The sequence below is a fragment of the Micromesistius poutassou genome, assembly GCF_964030765.1.
Source record: "Micromesistius poutassou genome assembly, contig: SCAFFOLD_3182, whole genome shotgun sequence".
NCBI classification, from domain to species: Eukaryota; Metazoa; Chordata; class Actinopteri; order Gadiformes; family Gadidae; genus Micromesistius; species Micromesistius poutassou.
In genome coordinates, this window is record NW_028179548.1 from 18,731 (window position 1) to 39,806 (window position 21,076).

General features: G+C 43.2%; 2 protein-coding genes across 2 annotated transcripts; both read right to left on the bottom strand.

The window, feature by feature from the left end:
• Window positions 1–1,771: 1,771 nt before the first annotated feature.
• LOC311371126 (neural cell adhesion molecule L1-like) lies at window positions 1,772–8,716 on the bottom strand (the record flags this gene model as incomplete). Its single annotated transcript, XM_084489351.1, has 4 exons — window positions 1,772–2,073; window positions 6,005–6,145; window positions 6,555–6,845; window positions 8,416–8,716. The coding sequence occupies 4 exons, from the start codon at window positions 8,714–8,716 to the stop codon at window positions 1,772–1,774; spliced, it is 1,035 nt and encodes a 344-aa protein (XP_084345477.1).
• A 3,924-nt stretch (window positions 8,717–12,640) lies between these two features.
• LOC311371127 (uncharacterized protein) lies at window positions 12,641–16,857 on the bottom strand (the record flags this gene model as incomplete). The annotated part of the gene is given in 6 exon segments (XM_084489352.1): window positions 12,641–12,769; window positions 13,201–13,306; window positions 13,308–13,516; window positions 13,755–14,705; window positions 15,692–15,807; window positions 16,820–16,857. Coding segments are annotated over 6 exon segments (1,527 nt in total). The 3' UTR covers window positions 12,641–12,662.
• Between the last annotated feature and the right edge of the window lie 4,219 nt (window positions 16,858–21,076).

Sequence of the window (21,076 nt, forward strand, 5' to 3'; positions counted from 1 at the left end):
CTGTTAGGTTTATTTTATTACATGAATTGCGTTTCTTTGAACACCGATCTGGGTAACCTGCGGCGTGATAAGGAGCTACGGTAACCATGGGGACGATATATCCCGCCCACCGGTGGAGCCGATACCGGATATCCGGATCTAGACTTCCTCCTCCGTGGGAGGGTCATTGTTTACAGTCCGACCATCAACTTTAAACGCAAGTATTGAGTTGGAGCTTATATTTTAATTTGCAGACGAGTCTACCGTTGCTCTACTCCCGTTTTCTACACACGACGGGTTTTAATACAGTTTCATGTTTTTTAGAGCTTAACCGAAGTTCAACTCGTATGAATTCGCCTTCCTGGCCACAGAAAATATATACTGCGCGCAGTTCTCGTTTTGTCCACCAGAGGGCAGGCGTTGACCGACTGAATATTGGCGTGTGTGGGAATATTTTTTAATTTATAACTTATTGTATGAAAAAAATCAAAACTTTAAAAACAGCGGTGTTCGTCTTGTATTGTGGCCTGTAATGTGTAGTTATATATTTTTATTTTTAGAGATTAAGCGAAGTTCAACTCGTTCCTGACCACAAAATATATGCTGCGTGCAGTTCTCGTTTTGTCCACCAGAGGGCAGGCGTTGACCGACTGAATATTGGCGTGTGTGGGAATATTTTTTAATTTATAACTTATTGTATGAAAAAAATCAAAACTTTAAAAACAGCGGTGTTCGTCTTGTATTGTGGCCTGTAATGTGTAGTTATATATTTTCATTTTTAGAGATTAAGCGAAGTTCAACTCGTTCCTGACCACAAAATATATGCTGCGTGCAGTTCTCGTTTTGTCCACCAGAGGGCAGGCGTTGACCGACTGAATATTGGCGTGTGTGGGAATATTTTTTAATTTATAACTTATTGTATGAAAAAAATCTAAACTTTAAAAACAGCGGTGTTCGTCTTGTATTGTGGCCTGTAATGTGTAGTTATATATTTTCATTTTTAGAGATTAAGCGAAGTTCAACTCGTTCCTGACCACAAAATATATGCTGCATGCAGTTCTCGTTTTGCCCACCAGAGGGCAGGCGTTGACTGGCTGTGAATCAAAGCGTGTGTGGGAACGTTTTTAATTTGTAACTTTATTAATATAATTATATTAAAATTAATATTATTATATAATTATTATATTATTATATATTATTATACTTATTAAATAATAATATAATTAATTATTTAATAAGGTGCAGCACATTTCTCCTATAAGAGCACAGACTCCTCCTTGTTCCGCCAGTAACCAATCACAGGGCTTGCCTGTTTTGCCAAAGTCATTTGTCTTGTGGCACGCAGCTGCTCACCTAGCGCAGATAAAGCGTCGTCCGTGTAATTAATGAACCTCTGTTGATTATAATAAACGCAGTTCATCCAGTCTGCGTTCTTTACCAGCCCGATCATTGGGGAGAGAGCTTCAACCCCTCCTGCTCCCTGGTTCCTAGCCTTGTATTTACGGGCTGCTCCCCTGGGTTGTCCTCTACGCTCCGTTTGTTTGGACAAATTCTTCTCTTTACGACCCTTCTGTCCCAACACCTAGGAATACAACGGTCGGGGTTCACGACAAACAAATGCAAATTCCAGATGCCTGTCTTTGTGACGTTCTCACCCAAAGCACAAGGATCAATAGACAGCTGGGAGGAAATGGGCGGGACAATCAGGGTTGAAACTGAGGACACTACAAGTTACACAAGAACAGACAAACTCATCAAACAACAATTCGGATATGTCGATTTTTCCATCACACTACCTTTTATGGCTGGCGCTGAGCCATGTTCCCGTCCCGTCAATACAGTCTGTGGTGATGTTCCAAATGACGTTGCATAACTCCTCCTCCACCCGCCCAACGCCGTCCGCCTCTGTACCTTCTTCACTGTTGTGGAAACGTTGTCCTCCCCGTTCCACACGGAGACGAGTCTCTTTAGGGGCTGATGATTCAGCGACCTCATTGGACGGCGTTGTGTCCGTCCCCCGACGTGACCTCAGACAACAGGGCGTGGCGTGGTCACCGTTACTTCTACGGAGATATGTGCTGTAGTCACGGGGCCCTGTGGAGAGCAGACACTGGGCTGAACACGCCGCCACAACCCAACAGTCATTTAGTTTGCTGCTGGCGTTGGGCTTCCTTCCTGCTCCAGCAGCCGCTGCGTTGTTCCTTCAGTACAGAGATCCCAACGTTATCTAGTGTTTGTTACCCAGAACGCGTCCCGACCACTTCTAGCACACGTCTGACAGTCTTCTGCTGGGATCTGTTTGTGTTCAACCCGTTCAGACCGATTGTTTGACTTTGCCGTCTTGTACGGCCGCTACAGCAGTAGTTGTGGTTTTAGCACAACGACTGTTTTAATGGGCTCATGTTTGATCTGTCTGAGTGTTCTCATTGTTGAAAAATTACTGTTTCTGATTTTGTTCATTACTTCAGAAAGGATTGACTGATTTGTAGTCGTAGGTATATCAGAGTCTACGGTTAATATTTTATTTGCCTTGGTTGTAACATTATCCTCTCCTGGTTTGGTTGTGGGGGTCGTTATTACCTCGTCCTGCATGGTCGTTGCAGGACGCCCCCCCCCCCCCCCCCCCCCCGCGACCGGGTCTCCGCCCTGGGGGGGCTACAGCACCCCTACTTCAACTCACTGCCACCTCCCAGCATGCACCTGAGAGACACTAAGAACTACACCTCCCAGCATGCACCTGAGAGACACTAAGAACTACACCTCCCAGCATGCACCTGAGAGACACTAAGAACTACACCTCCCAGCATGCACCTGAGAGACAGGAAGAACTACGCCTCCCAGCATGCACCTGAGACACTAAGAACTACACCTCCCAGCATGCACCTGAGAGACAGGAAGAACTACACCTCCCAGCATGCACCTGAGAGACAGGAAGAACTACGCCTCCCAGCATGCACCTGAGACACTAAGAACTACACCTCCCAGCATGCACCTGAGAGACAGGAAGAACTACACCTCCCAGCATGCACCTGAGAGACAGGAAGAACTACGCCTCCCAGCATGCACCTGAGAGACAGTAAGAAGTACACCTCCCATCATGCACCTGAGACACTAAGAACTACACCTCCCAGCATGCACCTGAGAGACATGAAGAACTACACCTCCTAGCATGCACCTGAGAGACACTAAGAACTACACCTCCCAGCATGCACCTGAGACACTAAGAACTACACCTCCCAGCATGCACCTGAGAAACACTAAGAACTACACCTCCCAGCATGCACCTGAGAAACACTAAGAACTACACCTCCCAGCATGCACCTGATGCACCATAGCAACGCATGATACACTGCACACACTGGGATTGGGATCACTGCGACCAGTGATCCCAATCCCAGTGTGTGTGTGTGTGTGTGTCCGGCCGTCTGTCTGTGGTTTCTTTCTACAACGGACACAGAGACACTGAGGCACCGCCCCCCCCCCCCCCCCCCTAACCAAAACCCAGGGAGGAGGTCCAGAATAATATCAGAACAACATTTGTTGTTTTATTTATAATTTCTGATTAACAAATTATTATTCTTAAGGCACTTATGTAACATTATTTAGTAATAAAAGGAGAATGATGATGGGCTGAACACACGAGAACATTCAGTTGATCCACTGAGTTGTTTATTAAAATTATGCTTCATTAACAAATGCAACAGAAAAATAGTCCCTTACATGTACACAATAAACACAAGGACTGAAACAATAGAAGCTGCAGACTTTACTAATCATAAACAGGTGTGCACGTATCTTTAATAACTGAACATGTTCTGCTGCCGTTTGGTTCCCAACAGAACACCAGGAATCAATACTCAGTTTAAAGTCATTTACAACACAGACCTCCTGGTTATTATGAATGAAATATAAAATCTGCTTTAAATCAGGTTCCTTGTTAGGACACAAATAATGATATCAGAGTCCTTAAGAACAAAACTCTTGAAAATGTACAAAAACTGTAGCATAAAAACATGTGATTTACGTTCAATAGGTATTTAATATACATTCAAATTAAAGATTCAATCTTAATAAAGCCTGCTAAGCTACCCCCTTGTTTGTCTGTCTGTGTGTGTGTGTGTGTGTGTGTGTGTGTGTGTGTGTGTGTGTGTGTGTGTGTGTGTGTGTGTGTGTTGTCTCTGTGTGTGTGTTTGTGTTTGTCTCTGTGTGTGTGTTTGTGTTTGTCTCTGTGTGTGTGCTTGTGTTTGTCTCTCTGTGTGTGTGTTTGTCTCCACGCATTACAGCACAGCATTACATTAACATTAGAGCACACAAGAAAAATGAAAGATCCGCTCAAGATCGCCCCCCCCCCGTCAACAACTCCACCAGCCCGTAATCCCCCCCCCCCCCGTCAACAACTCCACCAGCCCGTAATCCCCCCCCCCCCCCCGTCAACAACTCCACCAGCCCGTAATCCCCCCCCCCCCCGTCAACAACTCCACCAGACCGTAATCCCCCCCCCCCCGTCAACAACTCCACCAGACCGTAATCCCCCCCCCCCCGTCAACAACTCCACCAGACCGTAATCCCCCCCCCCCCCCCCCGTCATCAACTCCACCAGCCCGTAATCCCCCCCCCCCCGTCAACAACTCCACCAGACCGTAATCCCCCCCCCCCCCCCGTCATCAACTCCACCAGACCGTAATCCCCCCCCCCCCCCGTCAACAACTCCACCAGACCGTAATCCCCCCCCCCCCGTCAACAACTCCACCAGACCGTAATCCCCCCCCCCCCCGTCAACAACTCCACCAGACCGTAATCCCCCCCCCCCCCCCCCCCGTCAACTACTCCACCAGCCCGTAATCCCCCCCCCCGTCAACAACAACTCCGCCAGACCACAACCCCCCCCCCCCACCTCAACAACTTTCCGGGGGGGGGGTCTACTGTGTGTGTGTGTGTGTGTGTGGGGGGGGCGCCGCACGGAGGGGGTCTACTGTGTGTGTGTGTGTGTGTGTGTGTGGGGGGGGCGCCGCACGGAGGGGGTCTACTGTGTGTGTGTGTGTGTGTGTGTGTGGGGGGGGCGCCGCACGGAGGGGGTCTACTGTGTGTGTGTGTGTGTGTGTGTGGGGGGGGCGCCGCACGGAGGGGGTCTACTGTGTGTGTGTGTGTGTGTGTGTGTGACCCTGACCCTTGACCCTGCTGACCGTCTGTGTTTTCTTTCTACAGCCGACACAGAGACACTGATCCCCCTATCGTGTGTGTGTGTGTGTGTATGTGTGTGTGTGTGTGTGTGTGTATGTCCGCCCGTCTGCCTGTGTTGTGTCTTCTACAGCCGACACAGAGAAAACAACAAAACAGGAAACAACCTCATCCTCCTCCCTCACCCCCCTCCACTCTACCCTAAACCTGTCTATACGTGTGTGTGTGTGTGTGTGTGTGTGTTTGTCTCTACGTGTGTGTGTTTGTCTCTACGCGTGTGTGTGTGTGTGTGTGTTTGTCTCTACGTGTGTGTGTGTGTGTGTGTGTTTGTCTCTGTGTGTGTGTGTGTTTGTCTGTGTGTGTGTGTGTCTGTGTGTGTGTGTGTCTGTGTGTGTGTGTGCCTGCACCCGTCCTCCGCCTCCCTTTTTTTCTTTCTACAACCGACACAGAGACACTGAGTTACCCTCCTCCCCCCATACGTAAAACCCAGGGAGGAGGTCCTCCTGGGTGAAGGTGGACCTGAAGGTGTGGATGTGTGTCAGTGTGTCTGAGGACCCTCCTACACCTCGGGACACTCTGTAGAAGGACAGAGTGCCAGCAGGCCGGTCCAGATACACTCCTACTCTGGTAGAGCCAGCGGGGGGGAGACGTTTGTCTGTCCGTCTATCGTTGTACCAGGCAGAGTAACGATCATCATGACAATAAAGACTCCAGGACTTGTTGTTCCTTCCAAGCGCGCTGTCACCACCCCGTCCTCTCCTTGTGATTCCTCTGTATGTCACTCCTATAACAACATCTCCTTTCCTCTCTACCTCCCAGTAACAGCGGCCAGTCAGAGCCTCTCTACACAACACCTGGGACACGAAGTAAAATCTCTCTGGGTGATACGGATACGACTGGTCCTCTCCATACGTCACCTTTCTGTTGTCCTCAGACAGAGAGAGGTGTCCGTTGACTGTGTTTGGGTCCAGTGTGAGTTCACAGGCATCTGACGGGAGAACAAGACATGATATTATTCATAATTCCCGAGATATTCCAGGTTATTCGCCCAAAATCCCCCCCATTCATTTGCATTGGAAAATTTAAAAAATGCTGATTCATGCTTGAGCCCCCGCGACCCGACCCCGGATAAGCGGATGAGGATTTGTTTTCGTATATATGTATGTATATATATATATATGTATATATATATACATACATATATAAATACAAAATTATATATATACATACACACATATATATATATATATATATATATATAATTTTGTATACGTGTATATATATATACACATACATTTATGAATATATATATATATATATATATATATATACACACCTCAACAACAACGTTATAAATACATCAACAACAAACATCTCTCCTTGGATCCAGATCTTACCAAAGACAAGCAGCTCAGCGGTGTGATTGGCCGTGCCAGCGCTGTTGCTCGCCACGCAGCAGACCGTGTTCACGCCATACCTCACCCCTCTGACGAAGAGGAACCCCCTCTCCACCCAGGCCTCTGATTGGTCGTCTGTGCCGTTCCTCTCCAGGGGCCTGCCGTTGTGGAGCCACTCGACGGTGGGCTCCGGCGTGCCGCCGGCATCGCAGGTGAAGCGGGCCACTTGGCCCACGGGCAATCGCAGGGTAGAGGAGTGTAAATCTATGATGCTGGTCATCACTGGCATCACTGAACCAGAAGAAACCAGGAGGAGAGGAGTGAACGTTTACAACACGTATCTAGAGATGCACCATCAGACACTCCCTTCACTCTCTCCTAATACCTGTCCACCAGAGGGCGACCAATAAGATTCAGACCCAGATTTTATACTTAAAAATAAGTATAAATATGTAAAGATACATAAACATGCGTACACATAAGTAAACATACGTATAAATATGTTCACATACATAAACATACGTACACATAAGTAAACATACGTATAAATATGTACACATACAAAAACATACGTACACATACGTAAACATACGTTTAAATATGTACACATACATTAACATATGTACACATGCATAAACAAACATACTAATATACTTACATAAGTGTCTAATGGCAGTGCAAGTACAATTTATTCAGTAATTGTAGGATTTGTAGTTCAGATTCCTGTCCTATTTCACGATCCTTCCACTTGTCCATTAAGTTTGCACGTCTGAGTTATAGTTTGTTTTGTTATTGAGAATGGGTCTGTGGTTTGAGGCTAGGTTCAATTGGACAACATACATGGCTGGTTGTCTGCTTCTGCTAGAAGCTTAACATCAATGGACTTAAAAACACCTCTTTCACGTCATGACATCAACAAAACAAGGGAAACGGTTCAGAGAATTCACAGTTCGGTTCATATCACGGTTTTGGTTCCACTACGTTTTGGGTAAAGCAGGGGATGACACAAGTGACTATAAAGAAAAGTACTCATATATACATGAGCTCTTTTCCAAAACGCTATGAATCCATTTGAATATCTTTCAGGAAAATGACATTTTTTACCTAGACCCACATATTTTGTTAATATTCAATTCATCCTGTTAAAATGGTTTGTTCACTCAGTCTGAATATGTTGAACAATGACTTTTAAATCAAACAATATTGTTGATTATAAATTCAAAGTTGTTATTTTTTTCAAAACGCTATTAATCCATAAAAGAAAATTCAAAACGCTGTTAATCCATTGATGGTTTATGTATTATTTTTTTTAAACAAGAGAACATGCAATATACGATATCAGGGACTCATCTCATTCTATAAATGAATATAAATCAAATAAATCCAAATGCATGGAATAAAGACCTCCACACTCGGGGCCACTCTCTGCTCCCCCTAGTCCGACAAGGTGAACCCTTTCGGCCTCACACACGAGGTGGTCCCGCTGCCCTGGGGGGTCCACAAGACCTCCACACTCGGGACCACTCTCTGCTCCCCAAGGTCCCACAAGGTGAAGGCAAAAAATAGGTTTGGCGCTTGTTGCGGTTTGGAAACCAACTGCATCTTGCTGTACATTTTTGACAAGGAAATATAGTGATTTGGCGTTTATCGCGTTTTGGAAAAGAGCTCCTCATATAGACACACACACAGACACACACACATGTATATATTTTTATATATATATATATATATATAATTTGCATATGTGTATATATACACATATATACGCATACATTTATGAATATATATATATATACACACCTCAACAACAACGTTATGAATACATCAACAACAAACGTCTCTCCTTGGATCCAGATCTTACCAAAGACAAGCAGCTCAGCGGTGTGATTGGCCGTGCCAGCGCTGTTGCTCGCCCTGCAGCAGACCATGTTCACGCCAGACCTCACCCCTCTGACGAAGAGGAACCCCCTCTCCACCCAGGCCTCTGATTGGTCATCTGTGCTGTCCCTCTCCAGGGGCCTGCCGTTGTGGAGCCACTCGACGTTGGGCTCCGGCGTGCCGCTGGCATTGCAGGTGAAGCGGGCCGTTTGGCCCACGGGCAATCGCAGGGTAGAGGAGTATACATCTATGATGCTGGGGGCCACCTCCTCCTCCGTGGGCATCACTGAACCAGAAGAAACCAGGATCAGAACGTTTCCAACACGTATCCAGAGATGCACCATCAAATACTCCCTTCACTCTCTCCTAATACCTGTCCACTAGAGGGCGACCCAGAAGATTCTGACCCAGTTTTCTCACCTGCCTTTTCCTAAATGATTGAATAACACAGCAGTATCTACAAAGATTTCCCAGGTTTGGGAAGACACTCCCGCTCAGAGATTAACGAGTCGGGGGTGGTGCTTGTGGAGGAGGATGCAAAACCGCTAACCAGCTCCAATTGAAACTAATGAAAGCAAACACAGAAAAAGACGCTATGTAGATGCTAGTAGTGCGCATACAGAGTAAGACATGAGTAATGGGCCCACGTGACACCCCGTGCATAACCCCAGGACTAGGCATGTGGATCAGCTTTTTTTTAAATATATATATATGCAGGTTTAATATATTTAATATATGCAGGTTTAATATATTTAATATATGCTGGTTTAATATATGAGGGTTAGTTAAAATCAGCTTCAAAATTTCTTGCAATTCTTGCTATTTCTTGTATGCCATCCTAATCATTTTGTCAAGTTTGGTATTACATAACCTTTAATGCCGTTATAGCCTGTCCTACAAAGTACACTATTCTGACCTCTTGTCCATCATATTCAGGAAGATATGATTTAAACTCACTGAAGCGCAGGGAGATTAGGAGAATACTCAGCAGTCCGAAGATCAGAATGACAATGCTGCACGACTTTAGAGCTGTTAAAGAGTAGGACACACACACAAACACACACACAGATTAATGTACACAGAGATATATTCATACTGCATGGCTATCATTCACAGTCCAGACAGTCTCTCTACGGTCTGCAGAATCCCTCCTCGTCTTGAAGAAACACCTCAAGACCTCTACTGAGAACACCTCAGTAAGTGATGACTGGTACTGTGGCTCTGGTGTTGAGTTTAGAACACACTTAAGCACAACAAGTACTGGTCTCTAGCATACATGTTATTATTCCCTCATTATTAAAATATAGACACACCTACAGTAATACATACAGTAATACAGTAACACATACAGTCATAAAGTAATACATACAGTAATACAAAGGTAATCATACAGAGGGGGGGGGGGGGGGGCAACATGTGGCCTGCGTGTCACCAGGGTCATTAACAACGGCTCGCGCAGAAAATATGAGGATATGTATTCTGGGATCATTTTAGATATATTCATAGTAATTATAAACTTAATGTATTTTTTTAAATTCCATAAGCCCTTGATATCACTTCAGTTAAATGAGCAGCCTTTATATATATATGCATTTAAAAAACGATTGGCACACAATGTTTTTTTTTATTATTGGCAGGACATTACAAATGTTAGGGACCCCTGCAGTAAAACATACACACACAAATACACACATACATACTTAGATACATGCAGAAACATATATACACACACAAACACACACAGTAACATACTTATATACATACATACAAACATACATACATAAGAATACACACATACATACTATACATGCAGACATAAACATACACACACACACACACACACACACACATGAACATAGATATACACATAAACATAAATACATACATACATAAAGACAGATACATACATGAACATAGATACAGTTCATACACAAGTGTTTACCAGAGATGGGGACTTGAGTTAGAGACTTGGAGTCAAGTCGCAGTTAATTTGCCCACACAGTGACTTGAGACTCGCCTTGAGACTCGTCTAATAACAAGTATGCAAAAGACAGTACTTGTTCTGCTTAAGTGTGTTCTAAATCGTCCTCAAAAGACAAGTCCCAAAACTCGAGATTTGGGACTTGTGAACAATCATATTTTTGTTTATTTTTTTGGCGCATTAACCTTCAGGAAATGTCTGAAGAGATGATTATAATTCCTGGGTGTGTGTTATCCTCACAGTCTATTGTATTATCTGTTATAGCTCCTTTCCCTAACTAGTCCAAACTAAACTCTGTAATTCTCTGTTTCCATGCTGTCACGTCTTTTCTTAAAAGGCATACAGGGAAAGGCTGTTTTCAGGGAAAGGCTGGAATAAGGCCTGAAGTGAGGGAGGAGTTGATGAAGGTGGTGAGGAATGGCAGGACGTCACTCGAGACGACCTGGAGGAGTGAGGGGGGGGATAGAGTCAAGGGGGCATGTGGCGTTGTGGTTAGACGTAACTATTCTGTTGACATCACCAGAGGAGAGAGGGATAAAGTGGGTAAAAACAGAGGTGGGGATAGGGGGAGGGAGAATGGCGGCAGGGGTAAAAGAGGAGCTGATGTCCTTCACCTTTTGGGTAAAGACGGTTAGAAAGTCAGCTTTGATGGAGGAAGGAAGGGGGGGAGGGGTGAGGAGGGAAGGGAAGATGGAAAACAGTTTCCTGTGGTTGGAGGCGGAGGAGTTTATTTTGGTTGGAAGAAGGCAGATTTGGCTGTTGACACAACGGAGGTGAAGGTAGTGAGAGAGATCATCAGGACAGTCTGATCCTCTCAGCTTCCTGCAATAAATCTGTCTATGCGTTCATCAGGTTGGTCTTTTAGGCTACAAACGTTTGCTAAATTTAAATCTTGAGATGTAGATAGAAATATTTGTTTTACTGTGTGACAGTTTGACCACTGTCCCTGTCTGTCCTCTCACCATGGTTCTGTACTGCAGACTAAAAGAGTCAGGGTGGGGCTGAGGGCTTTAAATATGGTGTCAGGAAACACCTGCTGCCACTGATTGGCCCGATTTGGGCCAAACCATTTTCCCTTGTGTCAAAGGAGGACACTGGACATTGACATTGGACATTAAGGAGCGACAAGCCTAAATGCACTAGTGAAAATCACTGGTCTAAAAGATGAAATGAACTTTAACATGCATGCTGTATTTCGATGAGTTTATTTATGGTTGATTAGCAAAATGCCACAGTATTATAATCCCCCTGTTAATTGGGCCTGTCTAGTGGGAGGGGCCATGGGGTATAAAAGGGGTGAGCTGCTGTTCTTCTGACAGTCTGCTGTATGCTGTTGCCAGAAGAGGTTGTCTGGGTTGTGCAGGGTGCTCAGCTCTCCACGAGATGCTAAATATCAACTGAGGTGATTATTCCATTATCTATTATGCCAAATTGTCCTGAAAAAAATTTAATAAGTCTATATTTCAAGCTCGTTTTGTAGCGGAAGCTTCTCGAAGCTCCTCTTCCCTGGAAAGAGGACAGACCCTGGTTTGTCCAAATTTGACAAACTGGGAAGAGGAGCTTCAAGAAGCTTCCGCTACAAAACAAGCTTGAAATATAGACTTATTTAATATTTTTCGGGACAGTTTCGCATTTCGGGGCTTCAATACAAGACGGACATTACATACGAGCAGCATGGAGGTATCTGGATGTTTTTTGGTGTGTCTTTTTGTTACGAAGACAGTTGGTATCCATTTGCAACCGTCATATGGACATAGACTGCTACGCCGAGACCCCCTGTAACTCAGAGAAGCCACGGAGGACTCTGAAACTTCTCCCAGCCCTTAGTCCACATGAGGGGGAGTAGATAATGAGTGAAATTTCAATCTTGGGGAAACTATCACTTTAAGCCCCTCATGCAGCATTTGTATACAGGGGCTTTTTTTGAACATGGTCGTTTCAACTAATGTCTATCAGTATGCCACATCCAATACTTTACAGTGTTGTGGCCCTGATGCCGTGTTTCAAGTAGATGTAATAATGACAAAACTTTACAGTGCACATTGCATAACATTGCACAGCATTTAAAACAACATTTAAAAAGGGCCTTTTTTTGAACATGGATATTTCAACAATGTCTATCAGTATGCCACATCCCATACGTTACAGTGTTAAGAACTTTACCGTGCACATTGCAAAACATTGCACAGCATTTAAAACAACAAACAACTTTTTTTGAACATGGACATTTCAATGAAGGTTGCAATACTTTACAGTGCTGTGGCCCTGATGCGGCATTTGTTTATGAAGGCTTTTTTGACCTTACTTTTCTCCACCGGTGTCCATCCATCCAGGATACTACAGCGCATGATGTAAGCTGCAAGAATTAAAAAAACAGAGAAAAGAAAGCACAAATTACAAATGGCATAATGTAACAGCAGTTACAATGACAGTATTTAGAGTTTTTTTTATCCAGATGTCACATAATTCACATTGAAATATCTCTATGGTTCACACGAGGAAATTCAGTAAAACTATGAGGTCACTGAAACAATCAAAACATTAAATGTAGCTATGTGATACATGGGGTTCCAACACTTCAGAAACTATGCCAAATGTGGCCAGATATTGTGATGAATGTAAGAAGGGTCAGAAAAAAGAGGGGAAACCAAACTAGAAATAAAAAGTAGAATTACAAATTCATTTTTGAAAATAATTTGTGCTTCTTTATGTTATGTATTTTTACTGATGGATTTCCACAACCTTTCCATATTTCCATAAATTGTTAACAATGAGCAATGTACTTACTTAGAATGCCATTGACTTTGAACTTATCCAGGACTGTCTTCCCATCTGGCACCTTCCCGTGCTTCCCAAAGGCCACAGCATTTCGGCACTCCTCTGCTGTAAAAAAACTCATCAAAAAGAAGATGGAACAATCTGAGGCAGTCCTTCTTTGCTTCTGCATGTATTGCAGCCAGGCGGGTGGAAGACACGAATAGGCCACTTTCTGGATACAGCTCTTGCTTCCCAGATCTGTGTTTTGGAGCCCCAACACCAGCCTGAGGTTGGATCTGTTCCACTTTGTCCAGAAAGCTTTTTAATGCCTCGAGGTGCTCACCACCTGTAACATAAAATATGAATTACCTTACAGGGACACAGAAGCAAAAATAAACTAAAGAAAAGGAAGAGACTAGTTTTAAAAAAAATCAAGAGATTTCATGATGGGCTAAGATTTTTTACCAGATTGTTAAAAGCTTTTAAGTTTTAGTTTAATTTGGTACATTAGGAAAATTGTGAGAGAAAAAAGTAATAGTGTTAAAGGAACAATTAACTGCAACAGAGAGACAAAATGTACTTACTCATACTGCACAGCACATCCTGCAGTTTGGCGTTCTCCTCCACTAATTTTTCCACCTCTGCCTCGCATGCCCTGCATGGCTTCCATGATCTGTCTTCTCTTGGTTCAGGGAAACTGAAAATTGGCTCTCCAGATTCTGGAAGTGGATCACGCTCAATGATGAAAGTATCTGCAGATGACGAGCATGAAGAAGTCTCATGTTCAGACGTACTAGGCTGGCTCTGGTCCCCAAGAACAGCAGGTTTTTGGTTTTTACCAGGACTGTACAACATTTTGAGAAAGCTTTCTTTGGGTGTTACAGTCGGAGCTGGTGGCTGTCTTTGGTGATCCAAATCCACCAAAACAGGTTGTTCTGACAGGTCTGAAGATGTGGGCAGTGCCGTGTGAGATTGGTGATGCTTTGGATACTGCGAAAGGTTGGAACAATGTGTGACTGGAGACAGAGTGAGTGCATACTGGTGGAGCGGCTGGACAGGTGGATGCGTATGTGGCGATGACTGGGAAACTGGAACCTGGTACTGTGGCCAGGCAGTTACAGGCTGGTGCTGTGGCTGGATAGGTAAAGATGACTCGGTAGGTGGAGGTTGGTACACTGGCCAGGTAGTTGGAGGCTGGATGACGTTGTGGTCCACAGTATTTGGATGATCCTGTACTGAGGTGGACTGACCTGCTTGAGGTAGTGATGGAAGGTTGTAAAATCGTTGAGCAGCTGCATCTCTTTTTTTCATGTCTTTCTTTGTGGCCTTCTTGGCATCCACTGTCTTTTTAACTGTTCCAACGAAGTCCACTGTGGCGGTGTAGAACTTGTTGTCGGACCATCTTGCAAGTACTTCTTCCCCTGGCTTCAGATCTCTAAGGCAGGTGGTGGGTTTATCATCTTTGCTTAGTATATCACAGGCATTAAACATCTTTGCCGTGTATCCGTCTTCAAAGGTCAACAATACAAAAAGTCCTGAAAATGAACAGAGTAAATAAAGGAGATTTTGAGTAAACCAGTACAGGCTAAAAATCAATCTTAAACATGCTACTATATCTTATTGGTCTCAATTCTAATCCTCTTAGACTTAGCAGTGATCAAAATTAATCTCTTCACATTAGCCTTCAACTAGCATTAACTTTATTCTTTTTGCATTTGCTTCACACTTCTTCACTCATGCGACACTTTACAATAACAATGTATTTGATTTGAATCATGCACTCTGTATTCTATCCTTTCACTTTGTTTTTATTCTATTTCATTATTTAATGATTACTGTATGCATTTTATTATCAACAAGATCAACAAGATTCCCGCGAGTCTATGCATGCGTTTATTATTACTAATTTCTCCAAGATGTCCGCCTCCTCCAGGTAAACAAACACCTGGTTGCATGTTTGTATAACTATTTGCTGTTGTCTGTGGAATAAAAAGGGTGGTGTGTGAGTTGCAAATAGCTTAAACGGCGGTAGAGCGCACTACCTCCATTTTCTGCTGCTGCTAGGAGGTGGGGACAGAGAGATCTGCTAGATAACAGGAGACATTGAGAGAAAAATCTGCACATTCATTATTCTAGAGGTAAAATATTTGGAAAATATGGCCCATGGTTGTTTTTGCTACTTTTTCTGATGAGAGAATTTTATTATATTTAAATAAAAAAAATTTAAATCAATTTCCCAGCCCCAAATGTAGTGATAATTTGACCAATAGAGTTGTAAAATTATGTCACTAAAATGCATACAGTTTCAAGTGGGGGTTACTCTCACCTTTCTTGACATTTCTTTTTAAAAAATCCTGTTAATCAATGTTTGCAGCTGAAGTTTGCCAATATATTGATAATAATAATCCAAGTGATAAGAGACCAGAGACTGTCAAAGATTTTGGTTTTTATAGTGTCCAAAGTAAGTTAGAAATGACAATCATGCCAAAAATTAGCTAAGCCATGTAGTGAAATCAATTACCATCTGAGTCATCTTTGGGTGAGCCGGGGTCTGGTTCATAAAAACACATCTTCTTCGGTGGGTTTCGCGCTCTTTTGGGCATCTCTTTCTTGGTATTTCCTGCTGGGCCATCCATTCTGTTAAATACATAAAAGTACAATATTTTAATTATTTAAAAAGGTAGTTCAATGTCTTATTTTAGTTACTAGTTTTATCATGTTATAATTTGGTACAGCAACTTGTTGAAACATTTGGATACAGAGATGTGTTACTGTAACCATATCAGACAACTCAGGAACTGAAAAACATGGGTCTTTAAGAGGATATATCCTCTTAAATTTCAACACATAACAATTTTGTCCACAGCAAGCACTTTAAATATGCATGAGGCTCCAATGCAAATTATATTAATTGCCAAAAATGCCATACATCATGTTAAGATTTGATCATCAAATCAAACTTGCTGTCTTGTTTGCTAATTATATAATAAAATATGATTAACCACCCACAGAAATATGAAGAATTAATTATGAACACATGAATACGTATATAAAATTATGTTTAAGTCATGAAACAATAAGCAGTATGATCTGCTCTGAGACGCTGGAGGTGTGTGCTGGAGATGCTGAACTCTGTCCAGCTGCCTGCAGAACTCCCTTTTAAACATCCACCATTACAACAAGCCTTGTTTAGAGCAGTCTTGATAAACAACATGGATAATACTGAAAAAATAACATTCATTAGCCACTTCAATCTAATTCGGCACATATTTTGTAGGTAAATGTGGACTCCTTTCTAAATGACCAGCTAGCAGGCAATCCATCACAATCATCGTCATGTTAATTTGAAGATTTTTTCAATGGAGTTCAGTATTATTTTACTCACTTCATTGTTTGTGGAAAAAAATCCCAAAGAGCATATTCTTTACATAAAGATATTACCACAATAAATTAACTAATTAACGATAGCTAACAGTTAATAAGTTCATGGTCACGTGTGGCCCGGGCCTCACTAGCTAAGTTAGCTTCACTATTAGCCGCATGTGCCGACCAGTTTCTTCGAAAAAAGTATCTCAACCAACATAAACACTCGCCACCTAAATGTTTGCAAAGTTTTACCCAAGTTACGCTTTACAAAGATATCGCTTACCTTCTTTTACGTCCCGTAACGGTTCCTTCTGCCTCCATCTGTTTTTTTTCCTTCTGCCTCCCGCACTGGCGCACTCCAACCGTCAACGTAAGACTTTACGTCAGTCAGACCTAGAGTGCCAATCAATGACCAATCATGATGCAGCAATTGTGACTGATGGCGCTCTCTCCCAATGAAATGTTGACGTTAGGGCTGCATCATCTAGTCTAGACGGATTTCAGAAAAAAGGCCTTTTATAAGAAGTAAGGAGCATTTATGGGTACAAGTCGGGAACCGGCCTACCTTACATATTTCAAGGGTGCTGAGTCCAAAAAAAACGGTACCCGGGTGAAATTTTGAGGTTTTGACCTTCTAATTTGCATATTAAAATGGCCGCCAAATTGCCCATCTTGCACAGTTATTGGACCATTTCCTCCTAGTTTTTTTTGTAAGTAGGCAATCAAGATGAGGAAATTAAGTTTCTAGATCGATAGTCAAGGGTCAAACAAGGATATAGTGGAGGCTCAGTGCCTTTTTTATGTATATATATATGCAAAATACCAACTTTTAAGGTGAAATTAAGCATTATTTGTGTCATTTTTTAAGGCCGACATAAATATTAAATAAAAGTTACTCTGAAATTTTCCCTGTTGATATGACATATGATGTACACCATATTATATGATAACAAAGAAAAAAATCCATTGCAAGTTGTCTGAGATTTCATGTTTTTTTTTTTGTTTTTTTTGCAAATTAAGCATTTGTTCTCTAAATTCTAAGACGGGAAAAACCCAGGTGAATAGGGAAAAATATTCAAAAAGAGACCACCATGAAACGTACCAAGTTGAATATTTAGATCAGTACATAGCATGGTCAGTCCCATCGCTGAGGACCCTTTGCCTGAGGTGAATTAACAGCAAAGAGGATCGTAACAGTTTCACACGCTTTGGTAAGTTTCCTGCTTTTTGATTTTTTTAGACAAAAAATGTCAATATTCCTTAGTTATTGATTGAGCTTGTTAACCCTATTTATCCAAAATGATACTTTTTCAACCATAGTGGGTCAAAATTGTGTATTTCAATGATATTGAGATGGCTAGCAACTGGGAGAAAACTAGCTAACAGTTAGCTAACAGTTTTGGAGGGGAAAAAAACAGCTAGCTAGTTTTTTTTTCTTCCAGTTGTGCCCTAAAGATGACCACCTCTGTTGATACAAGTTTATTTCTTATAATTCCAACCCAAACATAGCCCTGTGGCAGCATAAATCCCCCTACTTTCTAGCTAGCTAGCTAGCTAACAAGCTATCATAGGGCACATTCTGGGTACATTCTGCCACAAGCAAGCCAGTATTCACATCACATGTTAACAAGACCTGGTTTACCAGACCTAAAGGAGACAGTGACTGTGTGAAACAAGCACAAGCAACAGACATGGCTTTCTTCCTGCGACGTCAGGATTCTGAACCCAAACCTTCTTGGACCGTTTTCAATCAGTCAGTCTCGTCAAAGGAACCAGAGCAGACAGCAGTAGGATATTTGCCAATAGTCCTTGCTCCAGCTCATGAGTATGATACGCTCAATACAGTTGTGAAGAGGTGCATGGCAATATCATCACATTTTGGCCAGGAGCATACAGTCATAACAGTGGACCAAGCTCTTTACTGCAAGCTCATGGAACTGAAGTGGTGTGTTGAGGAATATCAGGGCAAGTTAATCCCTCGGCTTGGTGGACTTCATATTGCAATGAACTTCCTAAAGACTATCGGAGATCACATGGCTGGGTCTGGTCTAGCTGAAGTGTGGCTGGAGAGTGGATTGCTGGGGGAGGGTGCTGTCATGCTTGTCATGTCAGGGAAAGCATACAACAAGGGTATGAGAGCTCACAAACTGACCTTGCAGGCCCTATGGCAGCTTTTGTTGCCAACATTCCTCGCGTTTGCTGCAGAATCAAACAAGGAATGCCATGATGAGATCTCTGCTATGGCTGCTGATGAAAATCCTGAAATGATTCCTCAGTTGATAACATATCTGAAGCAGGAACAGTTTGACAGTCTCCTCAAAGATTTCATCGCAAGTAAATCTGAAGATGTCAACTTTGTCTTCTGGTGGAACTACATGGATATGGTCTCAACACTGTTGCAGTTTACACGAGCTCAGCGTGATGGACTCTGGGAGCTTCATCTTCACTCCTTCAGCTGGATGTTGCCGTACTTCATGCGATATGACCACCTGAACTATGCAAGATGGGGGCCAGTGTATATTGCTGAGATGCACCAACTCCCAGAACCTGTACTATCTGAGTTCCAAAGAGGCAACTTTGTTGTGAAGCGGTCCGATCAACGATTCAACCAGGTCGATCCAGACCAAGCAATGGAGTGGATCAACGGAACAGGGAAAAAAGGAGGGGGGATCATTGGCATTACTAAGACACCTTCAGCCCTTTCCAGATGGACACTCTCCTACAACATGAGGTCCCATGTAGCAGAAGAGACACATTTGATGTTCAGCAACACACCTGAGAAAACCTACGTCCACAATGAAGCTACCAAATCCCGTGAAAAGAGAGACAACAGAGACGAAATGGCATTGGTTTTAGTCTTCAAAGGGTTCAAGGTGTTTGATTCAGTCTCCTCAGGCTCATTGCAAAATCTCGCCACGAAAGACGTTGCCACAGAGGCTATCCAAAGCTCATTACTTTCTGCCAAAGACCTAGGACAAGAAAAAGTGAATTCATTCATTGAGAAAAGGATGATTGTTCCTGAGGACAAAGATAAACCAGAGGTCCCAATCCATGCAACCCTACATAAGAGCAAAGCTAAAACATTTGCATCTCTGTATGAAGTGGCCAAAAATCCTAAAATCAAAGACAACAGAACTGTCATAAAGGCTGACCGAAACATTCTCAAACGCCTTGTTACGGCCTATGAGGCAGGTCGTCCAGTTGACTTACCAGCTGTCCTAAAACACGAGCTTCTGCCAGTTCCCATATCCCTTGCTGAAATGAATGGGACACTTCGCACTGGAAACAAGTCTGTATTAGTAAATAAGTTAACTGAAGGCATAGTCTGTCCTGAGGCTATTGAACTTCCCGACATGTCATCTTGTCTCATCATAGATGGACAGGCACTTGTGGTTGCCCTTGGAAAGCCAGACAAAGCAGTAACATTTGGGGATCTGGCCGACACATTTGTCAGAGCAGTGTTGAAAGCAGGATGTTACTATAAAAGGATAGACGTTGTATTTGACAGATACAGAGAAGAGACCATCAAGGGTGCTACCAGGACACGACGCACAAAAGCAGCTCAACCAATCAGACGACTTGTTGAGGGTCGTGATGTGCCTCTTCCAAAAAACTGGACCAATTTCCTGTCCCTCCCTGACAACAAAGCTGATCTTGCCAATCTACTCTCTGAAGAACTATGTGCTCAGGCACCGGATGATAAAGAGATAGTAGTTGCTGGTGGGTTCAGAGACGAAGAGACGGAGGTTAGGTCATCAAAAGCAACAACCAACCTAACTCATCTGAGAGCCACACACGAAGAGGCAGATACCCGATTGGTATTACATGCAGTGCACTGCCAGTCAGACACAGTAGTCGTGTCATCTAGAGACACTGATGTACTTGTGATTCTCGTTTCCCATTTCCCACACGTAGCATGTAAAAAACTCTGGCTGTTGTCTGGTACCACAAGGAAGCCACAATATATACCAATTGATGCTGTTTTTAACAAACTGCCAAAGGATTCAGCACCAAGCCTTGTAGCATTTCATGCACTAACTGGTTGTGATACCACATCATACATTGCAAGTCACACCAAAAGTACATCATGGAAAGTCTGGAAAATGCACCATCAATTGCTCAGCAACCTCGGAATTGGTGATCTCACGGAGGAGACTCAAAGATCTTCAGAGGCTTTTGTCTGCAGAATATATGATGTGCATAAAACAGACTCTGTTGATGCAGCAAGGCATATACTTTTCTCCAGGACAGGTAAACCAGAAGCAATGCCGCCTACAAGCGATGCGCTCCACTTCCATCTGCTGAGAGTACACTACCAGGCAATGGTTTGGAGAAATGCTCACTATGCCACACCTGAGCTTCCTTCACCCTTGGACATGGGATGGAAAGATGGTGATTCAGGACTACAGCCCATTCTTATGTCACAGAACCCAATACCTGAAAGTTGCCTGGAAATGATCAGGTGTGCCTGTAAAAAACAATGCACAACACGCCAGTGCAAATGCCGAAAATTGGGGCTGTTATGCACTGCAATGTGTAC